The 18694-nt window shown below is 38.6% G+C and overlaps 1 protein-coding gene across 1 annotated transcript in view; it reads right to left on the bottom strand.

Annotated features, from left to right (window-relative positions):
• The window catches only part of eys (EGF-like photoreceptor maintenance factor), a 178577-nt gene that overhangs the window by 86041 nt on the left and 73842 nt on the right, over positions 1-18694 (bottom strand). Inside the window, exons 29-34 of the mRNA XM_080288105.1 lie at positions 12338-12509; positions 10916-10994; positions 10253-10452; positions 6069-6193; positions 5341-5465; positions 4741-4954 (exon numbers count right to left, since the gene is read on the bottom strand). Of these exons, the coding sequence (XP_080144231.1) occupies positions 4741-4954; positions 5341-5465; positions 6069-6193; positions 10253-10452; positions 10916-10994; positions 12338-12509 (915 nt within the window). The remainder of the gene's footprint in view (positions 1-4740; positions 4955-5340; positions 5466-6068; positions 6194-10252; positions 10453-10915; positions 10995-12337; positions 12510-18694) is intronic.

Raw genomic sequence — 18694 nt, 5'->3', positions numbered from 1 at the left:
TACCACTACCCTACACTCTCATACCAGATGTTTTTTGGGGTTTTTAATGCGAATGCCTCAAGTAACCAGTCATGCTAAATCTAAATAGTATATGTACACAATGCAAACTATCTTATATTTTCTCACTTTCATATCCTGATAATGCACCACTAGGTTTCTCTTTTTAAAAAAAAACAAAAACCCCACAGTTAACATTACTGCTGACCAAGCAGTTTGCCACTTCTGGGAATATTGGTTGATACAAATCTCTGAGATCAGATTTAATTAGGGCCCGTCTTAATACATGACCATAAAGGAGGTTAGAAAATTGGTATGAGTCATATTTAATGTAACATAGAGTGGTGGAGCGCCATGTTGCAGCACAAAGTGTAGGTGGAAGCCAGACAGGTTAAAGCAGGAGATATTCAACTAGAAAAATATATTTGGAGTAAATGTGAACTTAAGATCACTTAATAGGAGGATAGACTCTGGGCGGTGAGAATTAATTGATATAGACTTAATGTCCCATTTATTTAAAAAAGGCAGGATATAAGTCCTGTTTGGTCCCTGATTTATTGGCTAAAGTAATAGACTGACTGATTGAACTTGTCACAGGACAGAGATATAATACTGCTGAGGATCATTCCAGGACCTCTGCAATTTCAGAGCCCTGAGGGAATAAAAAAGGTCATTGTGTACTTGGGAAAACTGGCTGAAAATATCTTATATTCAATATACCTAATACAAGAAGACTTAACTGAATATATTTACACTGTAGACAATAAATGAATCCTGTAGAGAATAATTCCTAAATATAATGCGTTTTTAAATGTAGTGTCTAATTATATCTGTGTTGTCTGGTTTTAAAAATAACAGATACAATTACACCAATGCACTGCACTGACAGTTACTGTACAGAAGCAGAGGCCATAAACTAGAGTTGAAATGATAAATTCAGACACTGCCTTTTTCATCTTACTGAGCCTTTCCTCCATGAATATTCATAACTCTGCATATCTTGTGAGTGTCAATATGACTCACTGGCAAAGCTGTGTCACTGAATATATCAGAATAGTTATAGGCGTACTTACCATGCACCGTCATCTAAATTACAAACAAACTGAGAAAAAAAAAAAACCAACCCAAAAAACAAAACATAAACGCGTGGCACTGAGAACAAATGCATGTGCGTTAAAAGGAAGATTAACAAGTTGACTGCCTCGAGACAGGCACTGCATGTTTGAAGTGATTAACTTTTCACTCATCAAGTTGATTTTGAGGAACTTGAGTAATTTCAGTTTTGCTACATGTGGCAGGAAAAGATAACAGCTTCACCTGTGCTGTAGTGATCACTTCAAGGAAAGTCAACCAAATCGTGGCTTAGCGGCAGTAAGCCTCCCTCCACCAGCAGTGTCCTTTCTAGATTCTCATCAGTTCTCACACTGTAGAGAATAAATACTGTGGAGCTCATCATTGCATGTGGAGCGAGAGGGGGAAAAACATATAAATAAATAAATAAAACCCTGAAGACAATCACCTCATTCTGGTAGGTTTATTCATTTTTTGTTGCTAGTACTGCTTTGAAACTGAACTAAATCAAAATAAAGATGAATATATTTATCTACTGGCAATATTAATAGGTTGTTTAATTTACCGGAAATTCACTATCCACTCTATATTTAAATTCCCATTGATTTCATATATTTGAGAGGTTTGGGGAGTAGCTTTAAGTTTAAAGGAGCACTGTCTGAGTCTATTTCAAGCATCACCAAGGGCACTGCATGTGTTTAGATGGTGACCTAGTTAGATAAACTCGTGAGTTTCTGGGTCCCCTTACTTTAAAACTTATTTACCTTCATTATGCACGTATCGCATGTAAAAGAGGTGGTCGGGTTGGTTTTTTCTCCACCGCTGATTGGTGTTTACATTTAACCCCTTCCAAACTAACGCACGGGACGAGGGCTGGATCAGGTGCGGCAGGGAGGACTCCATTATGTTTGGCCCACAGTGATTTTCAGAGTGCCGCACCGAATTGGTTCAAGCTTGTCTGTGTTCAATAGGTGTGTTTTACAGTTCTGTGAACAGTTTCAAAGGGAGACAGACCTCATCTGTCACAGAGTGACAATCTGCCCAGTGTTCCGAATTCCTCCCCTCACATAGATGACTGAATCCAATACCAACAATATATATCACATTGTGTTCTGTGTCGATCATTTGAGTGTTAAAGGATATAGCCCGAAATAATGATTGGACTTGTTACTCTTTGAAATGACTGTTCTCAAATAAAAATAGAAAGGGTACTTCAGTGGCAAATGCGGAACTAGATTTCAGCAGGATTTATTTTTCCACCACAGCTGCACAAAGTATAACAAGCTCTAAATCAAACCAAATATATCATCGCCTGCTATGTTCCAAAGACTCTAAAAATCACATTTGGAGTGCCAGCTTAGTGGGAGTCTCCCTGCATTGGAAACTGGCAAAGCTTGTGTTTGGTAGGAAGGACAAGGGAAGGATAGATTTGTAATTTGTCAGAAAACCAACCATCAGTACAAATTAATTGCTGTAATGGTTTATCATTTTAAATAATTTAATGTCACTTTTCAAAAGACATAACGTTAATGGAAGTAATAGCATAGTAATGGGAGCTATGACTCGATTGAGAAGTGCTAATTTAAGTTGATACACTGCCATATTTGAGTAGAACTGCCATTAAGATTCCATGCGTAATATCTGAGTCTGTGCATTGAGCTCTAAATATAAAATAATACAATAAAACTCACGATCATATGGAGTTGAGGTTCTTTTTATGAAAAGAGCCACAAGAAAAGTACGTAGAACCATCCTAAAAATAAATAAATAAATAAAAATCCTACCATTAGGACCAAAAAGTCAGAAGATTAGAAACCAATTTGAACAGAAGCAAAAAAGAAAACTCTAAATGTTTACAGCCTTTCAAGTTGTTCGTTTGACTTTCACAAACAACTAAACTGCATTTGAAGATTATTAGGATACTGCAGCATTCATCTTCATCCATCAGAGCCCAGAGGAGTACTCAGATATTTTACTTTTATTTTAAAAAGCAATACGGCAGTGTCAAATTACTTCACTATAAGTAAGGCCTGCAGATAAGATCACATGTAAAAATAAGAAATGAATTAAATGTTCAGCAGCTCCTTCCACTCTACTGAGATAATACGTTTCTACATTGTATCACTTTATTATATAAACTCACCGGTCACTTTCTTAGCTAGATCTGTTCAACTGCTTGTTAACACACATAACTAACCAACCAACCATATGGCAGCGCTCAGTGCATTTAGGCATGTACATATGTATAGACGACCTGCTGAAATTCAGCTGACTGAGCATCAGAATAGGGAAGAAAGGCAATTTTAGTTAAGTCAAATGTGACATGATTATTGATGCCAGATGGGCTTGTATAAGTCAGAGACTGCTGATCTACTGGGATGTTTCTGCCCAATCATCTCTAGGATTTACAGAAAATGGTCTGAAAAAGAAAACACATCCAGTGAGGAATAGTTCTGTATGTGAAAATGACTTGTTGATGCCAGAGGTCAAAGAAAAATGAATAGAAAGATTACTTCAAGCTGATAGGAAGGTGACAGTAACTCAACCACGGTATGCAGAAAAACATCTCTGAATGCACCTCAACACCTCAAACCTTGAAACAGCAATAGACCACAATGGGTGCTACTCCTGACAGCAAAAAACAGGAAACTGAGGCTGTTATTCCCACTGGCATTGCCCAATTGGACAACAGAAGATTGTAAAAATGTTGCATGGTTTGATAAGTCTCGATTTGGGCTGTGACATTCGGATGGTAGAGTCAGAATTTGCTGTAAATAACATGAAAAAATGTATCCATCCGGTCCTCAACGGTTCAGGCTGGTAGTGTTGTAATGTAATTTTCACCCCCTTAATACCAACTGAACATTTTTTAAATGTCTCAGACTATCCGAGTATATTCCAGACCATGTCCATCCCTTTCCGATCATAAATGTGCACATCTGGTATCTTGAAGATGATATTGAGTTCACTGTGCTCAAATGGCCTCGGCAGTCACCAGATCTCAATCCAACAAAGCATCTTTGGGATGTGGTAGATTCACATCAAGGATGAGTAGTTGACAAATCTGCAGCAACTGTGTTATGCTATCATGTGAATATGGAGCAAAATCTCTAAGGAAGGTTTCCAGCACTTTGTTGAAGCCGTGAAGAATGAAGGCAATTCTGAAGGCAGTACCTAATGAAGTGGCTGGTGAGTGTATATGTTAAGAGGTTAAGACTGTTCTGCAGTTTCCACTCACTTGAGTCAGGGTCACATGACAAATGAGAGGGGTTGCGATACGATTAATGGGACAGGAAAGAAGAAAATGCAGCTTTTTTTTTCCTTTTAAATGAATAACAGAATTATACATTTCAGTTTTTAGACTTTCATGTTGTATCCTTAAGGATGAATTTACATGCAGCTATGTGAGGGAAGTATCAACAACTCCTACTATCTAAAACGCATAAGAAACCACTGGCTTGCTCCTTAGCGATGCATTTTTCATAAACTTACTGTGTCTTATGTTTATGTAAAATCTTTATCTGAAAAGTAGCTTGTAATTAGAGCTGTCATATAAATGTAGCAGACTGGAAAACACTTCTCTCTGACATGAGGAGGAGTATTATAAATTCTACATCTTCACTGACTCCCGCCGCCGCATGTCCTCACATGAATGCACAGAGCCGTCCATACCTGTGGACCCCTCAGCTGCTGGTGCCGGGAAGAGTGTCGGCATCGGCACTCTGGGTGTGGAGCCGCGAGTGATGTTCTCGACTGCAGTCGCCAAGGGAACAGGATCCATAACAGGAGGCAGGCAGCTGACCTTGTTGATGCCATCTACACAGGAAAATGCTTCTGGACACGGATTCAGCAGGCAATCATCATAGTTGTGCTCACAGTTACTCCCCTGTGTATGTGGAGATGTGGAGATACTAAGTGGAATGTAATGTTTACAGCTTAAATAATAAAAGACAGTGCTATTATGTAATAAAAACAAGACGGTTTAAACTAAAAACAAATGCTAGTAATAAACCAACAAAGTCAGGTTATTTTATAGGATTCAAGTTGCCCATACAGTGTAGCAGTTACAAAATACATGAAGTGGTGCATTTTTAAAAAGCATTCACTTTTCCTGCATTGAAAATGCAGAGAAAAATGATTAGAGCATAAACAATAAAGAAATCTAAGTGGTAAAAGGATTCAAGAGCTGAAGGTGCAGGATGGTAGCTTTTTAATGGGGGAAAAAAAGAGAAACACCACAACGTATAGAAAGGATAAGGTGGAGAGGCTCACCACAAATCCAGGACGACAGAAACAGGTGTAGCCATAGCCTGGATCATTCTGAATGCATATCCCCTGGTTGCAGGGCTGTGGAAGGCACTCATTAATGTCATCCTCACAGTGAAGGCCTGTCCAACCTGCCAAGAACAAAAGCCCACAGAGTGCCGTGGTGAGCCCAGGCTCTCCCACTTCCACCCTCTGAAGTGAATATCAATCAGATTCTCTTACATTGATTTGCTTCTTTTTGGGTTCACACACATACATAGACAAGAAAAGGCTTTCACTAAAGAGTAAGATGCCACATACATTTTAATGAGCCAAGGCAGTATCGTCTTTTTATCACTGTCTTTTTCAGTACTGTATGACTACAAATTTCTCCCTGGAGAAAAAGGAGATGACTTTTGAATGGCTTTGAGGTACAGAAACTATGTAGGCAGTAGGGTAACCTTAAGTGGCAGTTTGTGCAGTCTCTTTTAATCAAATATGTGCATTTTAGAAGTATTAAGGTAGTTTTCATGTAGTAAACTGGACTCTAGCACCTATCAGAAAAAAAGGCTTTTAGCTTTTAGTTCACTTTAAAACATGACGTCTTATTTAAGGCTGTAGTTTAGTAATCTTGCTCATGAGCTACAAAGGTTGCCTGCAAAAGGTCTTACAAAAGGGAAAAAAAACTGCTTTGGTTGCCTCATTTAAAAAAAAAAAAAGATTTGAGAAATTCACAGGATATCTGAGTGACTCACCTGGCCTGCAGTGGCAGATGTAGCTATTAATAAGATCTTGGCAAACTGCTCCGTTGTGGCAGGGAGCTGAGCAACATTCGTTAACATCCACTTCACAGAAATCCCCCGTGAAACCTGGTGGACAGCTAAGAAAACATCATACTTTAAAACCTGTGAGGCTGTCTCACAGTGCTGTCACTTCCTGCTTGTGGGTTTGACACGCTGTATCCTAGAACTGCTTTTGTTATTACTTATCAAACTTTTTCAAAATTTTACAGTTTTGAACAGAAAAATACAACTTTGTGCATTTCAGTGAAACAGAAATAAACCAAACTACTATTGTACTCATCATAGTAATAACCAAAGCCCTATATAGAACGAATCACCCCATTTCCAGCATATTAGACGGCCCATTATGCTGGAAATGAGCATAATAGGGCTGCTTTAAGAAGCACACTCCTGACTGCCAAAGATGCTGTTTATAGTTAGATGAAATCAACCCGGACTTTCCACAAGTATTCATTAATTTCTTATATAAACCCAGAAGCTCACTGTGACAGAGGAGACCCTTTGCCAGCACCGAGATGTTGATTAATAACAATTTATTCCACAATAATAAAAGGGAAACAGTAAAAAAGAATGACAATATTTCGCACTAGAAGTCTGCAACACACTCACATCCTGATACAGCTGGTTTTAGCTAAGTGGGTCTGTTTAGGGAGTTTTAGCAAATCTAATGTTTGTCAGCATTTGGTGGCCCCCGAGCAGTCGGGGGGCCCAAAAACAGATGAGTGAGATTTCTGCTCACAAGCTGCTTATATAACAGAATTACAGGGGCAAAACAGGAGGAAAAAAGATTCACGATGTACCCCTTGATCGGGATCTCCACCAAAATGTAATAGGTTGTTCATTTGGTCCTCAAAATTGCTTCACTGCACCACTCCTAAAACTCCACCATAACCACTGTGTGTAATGGCTGCACATCATAGTATTTGTTTAGATTCATTGATCTGATATGTCAGTCTCTGGTGATAATAATAATAAAATAATCCCCTCTCCCATGGAAACAAGTTAGAGTGAATGTCAGTTGTGAGGAAGTGTACGAAGTGGACAGGCTTGTATGATGTCAGCCAAGTAATCCCGCTACAAAAACATAACCTTGGTCGAGGTAAGCTTGGTTCCTAAAGAATCCAAAACACTCGCTGCAGTGCATAACATCCACAGATACTCAAAGTGAAAATATGAAGGTGTGGTAGTTGTTTGACTTGGCTAATTACACAGGATAAGCTACACCTCAAGCAAAGACGGGTAACATTCAATTCTGCGGCTGTCATCTCTACTTGCTTTAAGATTTGTACAAGAGCAGTCATTTTCCAGATGAACAATGAGCTAGATCGTGCATCAAAGCTACCCCGGGCCAAGGAAGCCCAAGGTCTGCTGACTCGCATGGATTCCCAATTCACAGTCGCCACACCTCAAACCCACTCAACATCTCTGGGAAAAAATTTGATAACAGAAAATGTTATGCATCCACTGAAAACTGTTTCAGTGGATGCTAACAAGTGTATGTTGTGTTTACGAGGCTCTTCTGTTACAAACTGCTGTCTATAAAGCCCAGTCCATGTAATCATGTAACAGTAGAAAATGGGCAAACGGTTTAATGCGTGACCTCTTGGATGACCATCATTACAGAGAGAATGGAGTGGTTTTGAAGCCCATTTCCTGAGCAGGTGAACAAGTGATGCTTACCACTTTGCACATAGCATGCAAATATAACAACCCTCTGTAATAGAGGTACTTTGGACAAAAAAATATTGCATGACTGATTTAATATTTAAGCCCATCATTCAGTGTATTAGCCTAATCAAGGCCTTTGTATTCAAGTGGAAACCCCCACCCCAACCCTAGATAAAAACAAAATACGCTTGGAAATGCACTAACAACTGTAGCAAATCCACATGCTAACTTTGGAAGTGACAATTATACACTTAAAAGTCGCAGATAGAGTTACTTTTGTGGCTGATTTTATTGAATATTTGCAGGCGTTTCCCTTTCAGACGAACACTTTTTGTTTCTAATACTTTTGTGATATAGTAAGTTTTAACTCATTTTAAATGCCGTGGGGAGGTGTTCTCAGAAATACACCTGTGGATGGCTTAAAGCTGTGAATGTGGTGGTAAAACATTGGAGCTTTAAGCTCTAAATCCTATGACTTTCCAAAACATTGACTGTGGAAGACTCAAATTAACTTGCTCAGGTGGGCAAATTAGCATTAGTACGCAACAGCAAAACTGCTTAGATTGGAGTGTAATGTTCTGCAGGTGAAATTAGCGGATCAAAAAAACCCGACCCAAGAAGTCATCTGCAAACCAAAATCTTACTATGTAGGCAAATTTTTCATGTTTCTCTTCTGAAGCAGTCTGGCAATTCAGATCAATGAGGGGCAGCCGCAATAGAATCATTCTATTTTTGATGTCCATCCCTGGCAATTATCCACTGCTTCTGACACCATTGCCTCTTGACACTCCAGAGAAATTTACACTCCTAATGACGAGCACCACAGTCAAATCAGACACAAAACAAGACACTCTTATTGCCGGCATTAAATTTAGTGCAATTTGCAGTAAACTGCATGCCATAAACTTTAATGAATCATGTTTGTGTGAGTCTTTTAAATACTTTCCTTCCAAATTGTTGTGGAGCTCTTACAAATATTGTCACAGCATCTGTTGAGTAAATCCCGACACGAGCTTTTTAACACCAAAAGAAGGCCTTGGCTGGAACAGACAATTATTAAATCTGGTTCTTGAAATGTTTTTTTTAAACAGACAGCTCTGACCTGCATAAGCCTACGGGTATTGAAATGCAAAATACTTTCATGTGGTAATTGTTTAAGGTGGTGAAATGCACAGGATAAGCTACACCTTGAGCAAAGAGAGGTACAGTCCTTTTCGCAGATGCCTTTCCTACCAGTTTAAGGTCAGATGGCGATGCATCAGAGTTTCTCATTTCTTTGACTTTAATATTTACCCGCAGCTTCACGCAACATTCAGGAAAAAAGACGCTGCACACATTAACACATTTATGTCATTAACACATGGATTTGGCTAGGAATAATATTTCATGTTATTCTGCACACCCACAGGTCAGCTGTACAGTTCTATACAGCAGACGTGTTCGTAATAAAGCAGCCTGGCTCTGCATAAGTAGAAGTGGGTGTACAGACAAACCTTGCCCTTAGTGTGCACATTTATCTGTGAATGCACGATATGCATTGCCTCCTTGCAACATATATGCAAATAAACCTTAAATGAAGGGAGCGTCGTAAAAACTGCTGCGGCGAGGCATTTTGCAGTTCAGCACCTCAATATAACGCTCAGAAAGTGCGGCAACATATGTGGAGTTGTGGTTGTCATTGTCACATAAATCATGACAGCGAGCATATAGCAGCACATCAGCGAAAGGTTAGACAATGTAATTAACTGCGAGGCATTCAGGGAGCGGCTGTGTCAAATCGGCACACTCTTACTACATACACCTTGTATTCAGATACACTTCATCACTCCAGGGATGACATGCCTGCAATTAAAAAGTAATGATTCATTTTCTACCGCTGCACTGTGAGGCAGAACAGATGTAATGCAGCGCTATTATTCTGAGACAAGATACTTTTAATTTTTTTTTTTTTTTCACAGATCAGCAAAATCTTGATGCTGATGTATACAGTCAGCAATGTAATTTAATATTTTGAGATATTTAACCTGCCCACTGTCCATGAGCGGTTCAATAAGCTCCGTTCCCTTAAGCTTTCTGGCTTCGATGGTGCGCTAGTTAGCCAGAGACACTAATGATTGAAGGTAACATTAGAGTATGTAAACACACAGTCCAATACTCCTTTCAGTAGCGCCACACACAAATCATCAGAGAAATTCAAAGCTCGCCAGGGCTGTCACGCTTTGATATGGTTGTATAGCTATAATAAGGTCAAGTGCAATTCACTCGAGGGGGTTAGCAAATGGTCGATTACAATCTGGGTACGGTGGTTTTAGATGTCAGTTTAAAAGCAATGCATGTGAAACATTCAGTTGGGTAAAGCTGCTGCACATTCAACTTTCAATAACTCCATCCAAGGACGACCTTTCAACGTCATTTTATCAAACACTTCAAAATAAATAAATAAATAAATAAATAGTGACCAAGCTCACCTGCATGTAAAGTTTGATCCTTCACCATCACTGCAGGTGGCTCCGTTAAAACACAACGAGACATTAAAAGTAGCGCCTTCGCAAACATCTATATCCTCCTCGCAGGTTTTCCCCGTGTAGCCGACCTGACAGAAGCACGCATATTTATCGATGAGATCGACACACGAGCCTCCATTCAGACAGGGACTGCTGGCACATTCCTGTCAATGAGAAAATACCAAAGATTCACATGAACGAGACACTGTGGCAGGAAGAGCTTTTTAAAAAGATGCAACCATAAAATACATGTTTGTCGATGTAAAGCTCATAAGGGGTGATTAAATAATGAAAAAAAAAACCTTTTGATTAAGAATGAATTGTTAGTAGTTAAAATGCAGATGATCAGATTATTGATTCAGCAGAGACCTTGGTAGCAACTCAATGTTTTATCGCTATGGTCCAGCACAAAGCTGTGGTTTAGATCAATTAGGCATTAGACTAAGCAATTCCTTTTTATCGGGTATTTGCACAATGCTTACATGATCACGGTAGTTCAATTCACTTATCTTGTAGGAATGTCAATAAAGTTAAAGATACCGAAGGCCACACCACATCAGAGCTTACAATATTCTCCTGACATGTCGCTACAACGCACAGCTGCTTTATTAATTACACTCAACTCACATCGACGTTCGTTTCACATCTGCTGCCGGTCCATCCAGATTCACAAAGACAGGTGTATGAATATATTCCATCGTCACAGCTGAGAGAGCCACAACAGACAGGGTCAGAATTGATTCATCAAAATTATACTAGCGTGCAAAGTGAACTAAAAAGTAGGGCTGGGCGATATGACCCAAAATTCATATCTCGATATTTTTTAGCTGCATGGCGATATAAGATATATATCTCAATTTTTTTTTTTAAAAAGCCATAAGTTAAGAACAAAAAGAGAGTTCTTAGTCACACTGTGTCCCAGATGTCACACGGGCATTTTCTTTACATACAGCGTAGATGTACATGAAGAAATTACTCATAAATAAATTATCAGCATTTATTAAATAATCATGGTCCATAAATAAAAGAAAACAATGTTGTTTTTGTGCATAACAAAAAGCTCACAATTGTGCAGTCAAAATGTAAACTAATAGAAGCTGAGCATAATAACAAAGAGACAGATTTCACAGCTGCACCACGTCTCTGAACAGGTGCCATTTGTGGTCCTTATACACACACAGTACGGTAATATTACGTTGAAGCACAGTACGTATCACTCCGCGAGGCGGCTCCATCAAGCCGTGCAGCTCCGTAGCTTAGCAAAGTCATATTAAAACATTTTTTGACAGATTGCTGAGCGCTGTGCACCACATAAAATCGGTTCGCGGTCAGTAAGCACAACCAGAATTCATACATAAGGCGCACTGTCGAGTTTTGAGAAAATGAAAGGATTTTAGGCCGTGCAGCCCCTCCGGGCTGCATGTCGTTAGCGCGGTTAGCTCGCTAACACGTTGACGCCGTCCAGCCCCACGCACGGGGCGATCCGCGGTAACTCGCTAACGGAGATTTTCCACTTTCATCTTGTCATTGCCTGCAGGTGAAGCTATGGGGGAGGCGGAGTTGTGTTCAGTGAAGGAGAGGCGAGGCCGAGTAACGTTTCGTAGAGACAAAAGTGGACGAAAGAGAGGCAAACCTGCGGCTCCACAAGTATAATTATAACGTAACATAGGCTATATCGATATAAACGATATTGCCACATCTTATATCTCGTATCAAAATATATCGATATTTTTAAAAAACTCGATATATCGCCCAGCCCTACTAAAAAGCATTTATTTGTGGAAGTCTTTTGCAGTATAGTCCATACAGAATCCTTAGAGACGGATGTAATCTTTCTATATGAATTAGTAATTCACCTTCAAAAGAATTAATGACTATAATTTAGACACCACTGAGACAACCTGTAAGTGCATTACATTAGCTCTTTACAACATGCGACATATGTCTCCACTCACTGTGCTGGCAAGAGGCGTAATTATAAATAATTCCATGCTACTGCTGCACAATTTGCTGTGTTTCTGTTTTAAATGATGGAGAGAAAATATGTACCTTCCATGAAGGCAAGGCGTTGACATGCATTCATCAATGTTGGCCTCACAGCGGAGCCCTGTGAAGCCACCCGCACACAAGCAGTTGTATCGATTAGGCGCATCAATACATTTTCCACTATTCTGGCATGGGTTTGGAACACACTCATCAACGTCAACTTCACAACGTGGCCCTAAGAAATGAAATATATGTTAGTCAGAATTGTTTTATTAGAAAAACTTATTTTTTAGTTCTTCAGTACTCCAAAAGTTACACACACACACACACACACACACACACACACACACACACACACACACACACACACACAGAAGCACAATATGCGTCTTTTTTAAAATTGGAAAAGTAAGTTTGATTTTGTCAAGTACTCATGTAATATATCAAATCCTCTGCTGTTTGCCATGTGCTTCTATGGCAGAGAGAGAGTTTATCTACGATATATACAAAAACTTGTCAGGAACAGCTCACCGTTTGCCATTTCAAACTAAAAAAAACGCCATCTTTATACTTTAATGGCAACCGCTGCATTATATTGTCTTTTCAAACTATGTATCCCTTACTGACTATGGTTACCACAACGGACGTATAATTTTAACCTGTCAAACTAAACCTGTTTTAAGTTATTTCCAGATACATCATATAGTATAGATGACATACATGCAAAAGCTCTCCTCACCTTTGTTTTTTGATGAGCATTTACAAGAATAATGGCCGAACACTTCATGTCAAAGTATCAAATACTTGTGGTAATTATGATCTGTCAAGACATATTGCCTTAAGCATTAGTTGGCTGGTCAGAGAGAAAGCTTTAGAGAATAGCAGTGCTGTGAAAACGATTGTCTGAGTTGATGAGTAATTTCTTCTTTGACCAGTAATCATTTATTTTCAAATTTCTGCAAAATCTGTCAACAAACTTATGGAAAAGTTAAGTAGCATAAGGAAATTTGCAGTTAATGGACTAAAGCCTTGAAGATGCAAAAATTTCCTAGCAGTGTGATCTTACTGTCCAGATAAAGCTGCCTCACCAGCATGTTTTTTCTCTCTGATCTGTTTGGTAAACTTTGATGCACTGTGATCACAGGCTGGCAGGAATGGTAAACATGGGTGTGCTGTTTACATTGCATAAGGATTTCTGGGTTGTTTTTTTTCCTTTTTAATGATGTTATGTCTTGCTTCCATATTATTCTTTAATATGCAACTTGAAAGTTGTAATGCTTGCTCTGAAACACTCAATTCAAAGTGGTTTTAACTTCTTCGTGACCGTGCATTAATAGCACTGGCTCAAAGCACGGAGCAGAAATATGGCTATTTGCTGAAGTTGTTTAAGTTTTAAACCTCTACGTTCGATAAAATATCATTTGAACTCTGAGGGGATATTGGATTTTAGATGATAGGGCTTATGGGACTAATAAAACTGTTTGCTATATGAAGTGTGTAAAAATGAAAAAAATATAACTTCAGATCTAAAACAAGAAGGAAAACAACACATAACTGACAATAAAGACAGGGTCCGATTGTACTTTGTGAAAGTAAAGATTTAGGCATTCGATTGTTAAATAACTAAAGTTCAAAACAAGAGCTGAAACAACTACTTTATTATTCTTTTCCTGATACACAGATAAAGAATCTTCAGCATCTTTGTAAAAAAATGAAATTAAACAGTGTCTTTTAGTCTCTCGATCAGATCAAAGAAGCAATCTCAAGTCATTAACCCGAGGTTGACACATAAACACAGCACATAAACAGAAAAGACCACTTTTCATAGTAACCTTAATCTCAACACTTATTTAAACTCACTGGCCACTTTATTAGGTACACAATGGTAGTAAAAGGTTGGGTCACTCTTTCTGTCTTCAAAACTGCCTTACGGAGATTCAACAAGGTGTTGGAAACTTTCGTCACAGATTTTGAGCCATATTGACACGATAGCATCACACGGTTGCATCATCATCATCTCAAGGCCATCCTGCGCTCAATTCTGACATCAAGATAACATTCTTCACTCATAGCACTGAAACTCATGGGTTAGTTTCATATTTTTGGACTATTCTCTCTAAATCCTAAAAATAGTTCAGTGGGAAAATTCCAGTAGATCAGCACTTTATGAAATACTCAAACAAACCTGTCTGATACACATCAACAACCATACCACATTCAAAGTTAAACAAATTTTTCGCCATTGTGTTGCTTGCATTAAACTTCAGCAGGTCATTTTGATCTTACCGCTTATCTGGAGGGAACATTGAGGTGTTTCTAGAAGAGCAAAGAGAAATAATCTCTAAAGCTAGTCCTGGCTCTGCCCTGGAGCCTCCTCCTGGTACAACATGCCCCAAACACCGAGAAGGCATCCCTGAGGTATCCTAGTCAGCTGCTTAAACCACTTCAACTGGTTTCTTTCAATGTGGAGGAGCAGTGGTTCTGCTCGGTCCCTCTCGAATGGCCGAGCTCCTTATCCTATATCTAAGGGAAAGCCTAGCCACCCTTCGAAGGAAACTTATTTCCGCTGCTTGGATCTCTGACCTGTGTACTGACTGGTAAATCAATAGCTTCACTTTTAGCTCAGCTCTCTCTTCACCACAACAGATCAGTACAGCATCTGCATCACTGCAGATATTGTCTCAGTCCATCTGTCAATCTCATGCTCCACTCTCCCCTCAATCGTGAACAAGACCTCAACATACTGTACTTAAACTCCTCCACCTGGGATAGTACTGTAACGCCTACCAGACCCAGAATTGGTACTCCACCCTCTTCTGGCTGAGAACTATGGACCAGACTTTCAGGTGCTGATTGTCACTCCAGACGCTTCACACTGTGAACTTATCCAATGCAAGCTGCAGGTCACTACCCGATGAAGCCAACAGAAACACATCATCTGCAAAAAGCATAGATGGGATCCTGAGCCCACCAAAGTGGAGACCTTTCACCATGTAGCTACACCTAGATATCAGTGACAGAATCCATAACAAAAGGTGTCCCTAGCATAGTCCAGCACCCACCAGAAACTAACCCAACTTATTATGAGCACCAAGCTCCCACTATGGTTATACAGGGACTGAATGGCTTATACCAGGCCAGACACCTAATATTCCCCATACTTTCCATTTTCAGAAGACTCCATTAAAATATAAATATACAAGTTTTATTTCTGTAACAATAAGTATGGTGACTAAAATTTCAATAAACTAATAAAATAAAATCACTTATGAAGAAAGGGAACTTTAAAATACAAAAATAAAACAAATACAAACTGACAATTTAAAGATATGTAAAGTTCTCAAACAGCTGCTTCCATCTACACCAGACTTGAAGGCATGTCGCTACCTGTCTTTAAACATGACTATAGTATTTCTTCATTAGACGGTAGCTGTATTGAAAACTTTACAGTTTTTTCTTGGAGAAGCCACCAAGAAACCACAAAACTGTTATTTTTTTAATGCATTTTCTTGTTTTTGTAACAGCCACAAAAAAATTCCAAATAAAATCAAAGGGTTTTGCCTGGCTACAGACTACTAAAGCCAAGTGCAATGTAATTTGGGTAGTGTGCCCCTGAGAGGGTTCACTGAGCTAATGGAAAAGTGTGTCTTATACTTTAAACGCTGATCATGCTGAGACTGCAGTACCCAGTGTCTACAAGGGCAAAACCCCCACGCAAACTGTGCAATCAGACACATTTAAGATAAGGCTGAATATTCAGCTTTAGTGAGACTGTTGATAATATTCATTATTTATAAAAGGCAGCACAAAAATAGCATTCAGATCACAGAAGACGTGAAGAGGAGGAGAGAAAGTTCAAGCCGGGAAGGAAACACCAGATAACACAAACTGACAAAATTAGACTCCCTCCTGCCAACAAATCAGAATGCAAGTTGGGAAGACACACCGATGATGTTCATAGGAGTCTAAATTACAGCAGGTACTGCTTTGCAGAGGTGCACATAAGTGACTTTTTATGCAGAGGAATTAAAAATAAAGTAATGTGTTTGGTATAATTCTACAAGGAGGGATTTTGTGATGTTCTTTTTTTTTACTAAAGTGGTTGAAAAAGATTATTTAATAACCCTAAAATCTCTTCGGGACCTCCAGTAATCAAGAGATGAAAAATGACTACTGACCCATCATTAATCATTTGGTTGGCTTTTCATTTGCAAACCGAGCCAAAAGTAAACAAAGTGACAACAGGAGCAAGAAACTACTTTGCCTCCTGTGTTTATTCATGAAAGAGAATAAATAAACTGCCTTTTTTGTACACAAAATCTATCATTTTGTCTCGTCACTGAATGTAAAACGATTCATTTCTTGTGCCAAAGAGATGAGTTGTTTCTTTTAGCCAAAAGGAAAGCTATACAGCAGCAAGGAAATTCACAGTTTATGGCTCTGAAGATACAAAACAATATCAAATAAAAGATCAAAGCTGAAATTTAAGTTGAAAGTGTGAGTGTGAAAATGTGAAAAATATGAAAAATTCCACGTCCTAGACACCATCGTTTCATGCTATCATTAAAAGTGATGATCACACTAATGATTATTGCTAGATATACCATTTCAATAAAATGCAAGAATAAACTTTGTGTCACAAGTTGTGTTCACAAATGTTTTTCAGAGACACAAAAAGCTAATTTTAGATTCACCAATTAACTGAACACACACTCACAGGCACATACAGCACTTTATGCAGACATCAGCTATCAGCTGAGCGTCAGGTTCAAACTCAGAACCTTCTTGCTATGAGGTGGCAGTGCTAATTACTGCACTACTTTGCCACCCACAAACTAACAATACCTAACTTTAATGTTCAAATTATGTAAACATAAGGGCTAAACAAAAGTAATTATGCACTGGGACGCATTCCTTGCAGAACAGAGCAGGGTTTAAAAAATTGTTTATACTAAATAAAAATAAAGCTGAGAACCTTAATGGGGACTATAAAGCATTTACTGTTTGTTTGTGGCTGTTAGTTTGCACAGAAAAAAAAACTGCTCACAATGTGATTATATATTACTATACATATGTTGTGCTAATATTGAGGGTTCATTAAAATCAATTTAAGGCATTAAATGTATTTGTTTTTTGTTTAATTATGAGAAATAAATAGAAAAACATACACTGATTGCTCACATGACACAGTTTCTAGTACTTCTACATCTGAAGAATTCAGTTAGAGATAATTGGTTTATAACTGATACCCTTCCATTGAGAAAGTCATTGGAAATATTTGCACAATACTGCATGCTGTGTCATTAATAAGTAAACACTACCAGCAGCAACAACAACATTTTGTGGAGCAAGTCCAGCCAGCAAGAGCTAGAATTTACTGAAGCCTTAACAGCAAACAACATCGCAAGGGTCAGAATATCATCATCTAGCAATGTGCTGACTGAGGAAAGTGTAATAAAGTGCTGATTGCACTGTACCATCACTCAAGGGAACATGCTCACTAATGATGGGTGAAGAAGAGAAAAGGGAAGGTGACAAAGAGCGTGGAGAAACTGTGATTTATATAAACAAGATTGGCAATTAATCATGTCACTGTAATGACCTTTGACCATAAAGAACACAGCACCTGTACACAGTTAAGTGATACATTACTGGGATTCAGAGACCTTTAAGCCAAATGCCCTAAATAATGATGTGACAGCAAAGATCCAGCCAGATGCCAAGACTGACTTACATTAAAGGACAGCATGTTTGCTAATACAATATATACAGAAAGAAAATAACACTGTATATACAAATTAAGCTTAATAGCAGGTCTTATCGATCCAGTGAAAGTTTAAATTATTAAGGCGTGAGGAATACGTTTACGTGAAGAAGCAAAGATTTGATCTCCGTGATCTTTACCGTGTGTTTTTATGAGAGCTGTAAAAAGGCTCACAAAACTATAGGAAGACCCCGTTCACTACAAAAGACATATGCACTGAAGAATATTCCACATAGGTACTGATTGAGGTGGGAATAAAGCGTCATTACAGCCTAATGACATCAACAAAAGTGACCTGATATAGCACCAGACTCATTTATTAGTGAGGGGCTTCAACTGTTACTATCAAAATGACTTTTGGCATTTGATATGCAAAAAATATCCCCTTTCTTCCCTGATGGCTAAAGCAAATAATATGTTAATACCATCAAGTGACACAATGAATTACAGTGTTGCAGCGATGACACATCATGCCATCAAAGGAGAATAACATTTCAATTCATTCCAATCAGGCTGCAAAAACACCGCATGATGAATCACCCTCACACAGCAAACTTACTTTAAGGCGAGAACAAAAAGAACACACAGCACAACTACAGTAGCATCGTAGACCCATTTTTTTTCTTTTTTTTGTGCGTTTTGACAAAAGTTGCTTT

This window comes from Astatotilapia calliptera, chromosome 13 (genome assembly GCF_964374335.1).
Source record: "Astatotilapia calliptera chromosome 13, fAstCal68.1, whole genome shotgun sequence".
Taxonomy (NCBI): domain Eukaryota; kingdom Metazoa; phylum Chordata; class Actinopteri; order Cichliformes; family Cichlidae; genus Astatotilapia; species Astatotilapia calliptera.
This window is presented reverse-complemented; position numbering and strand designations above follow the sequence as displayed.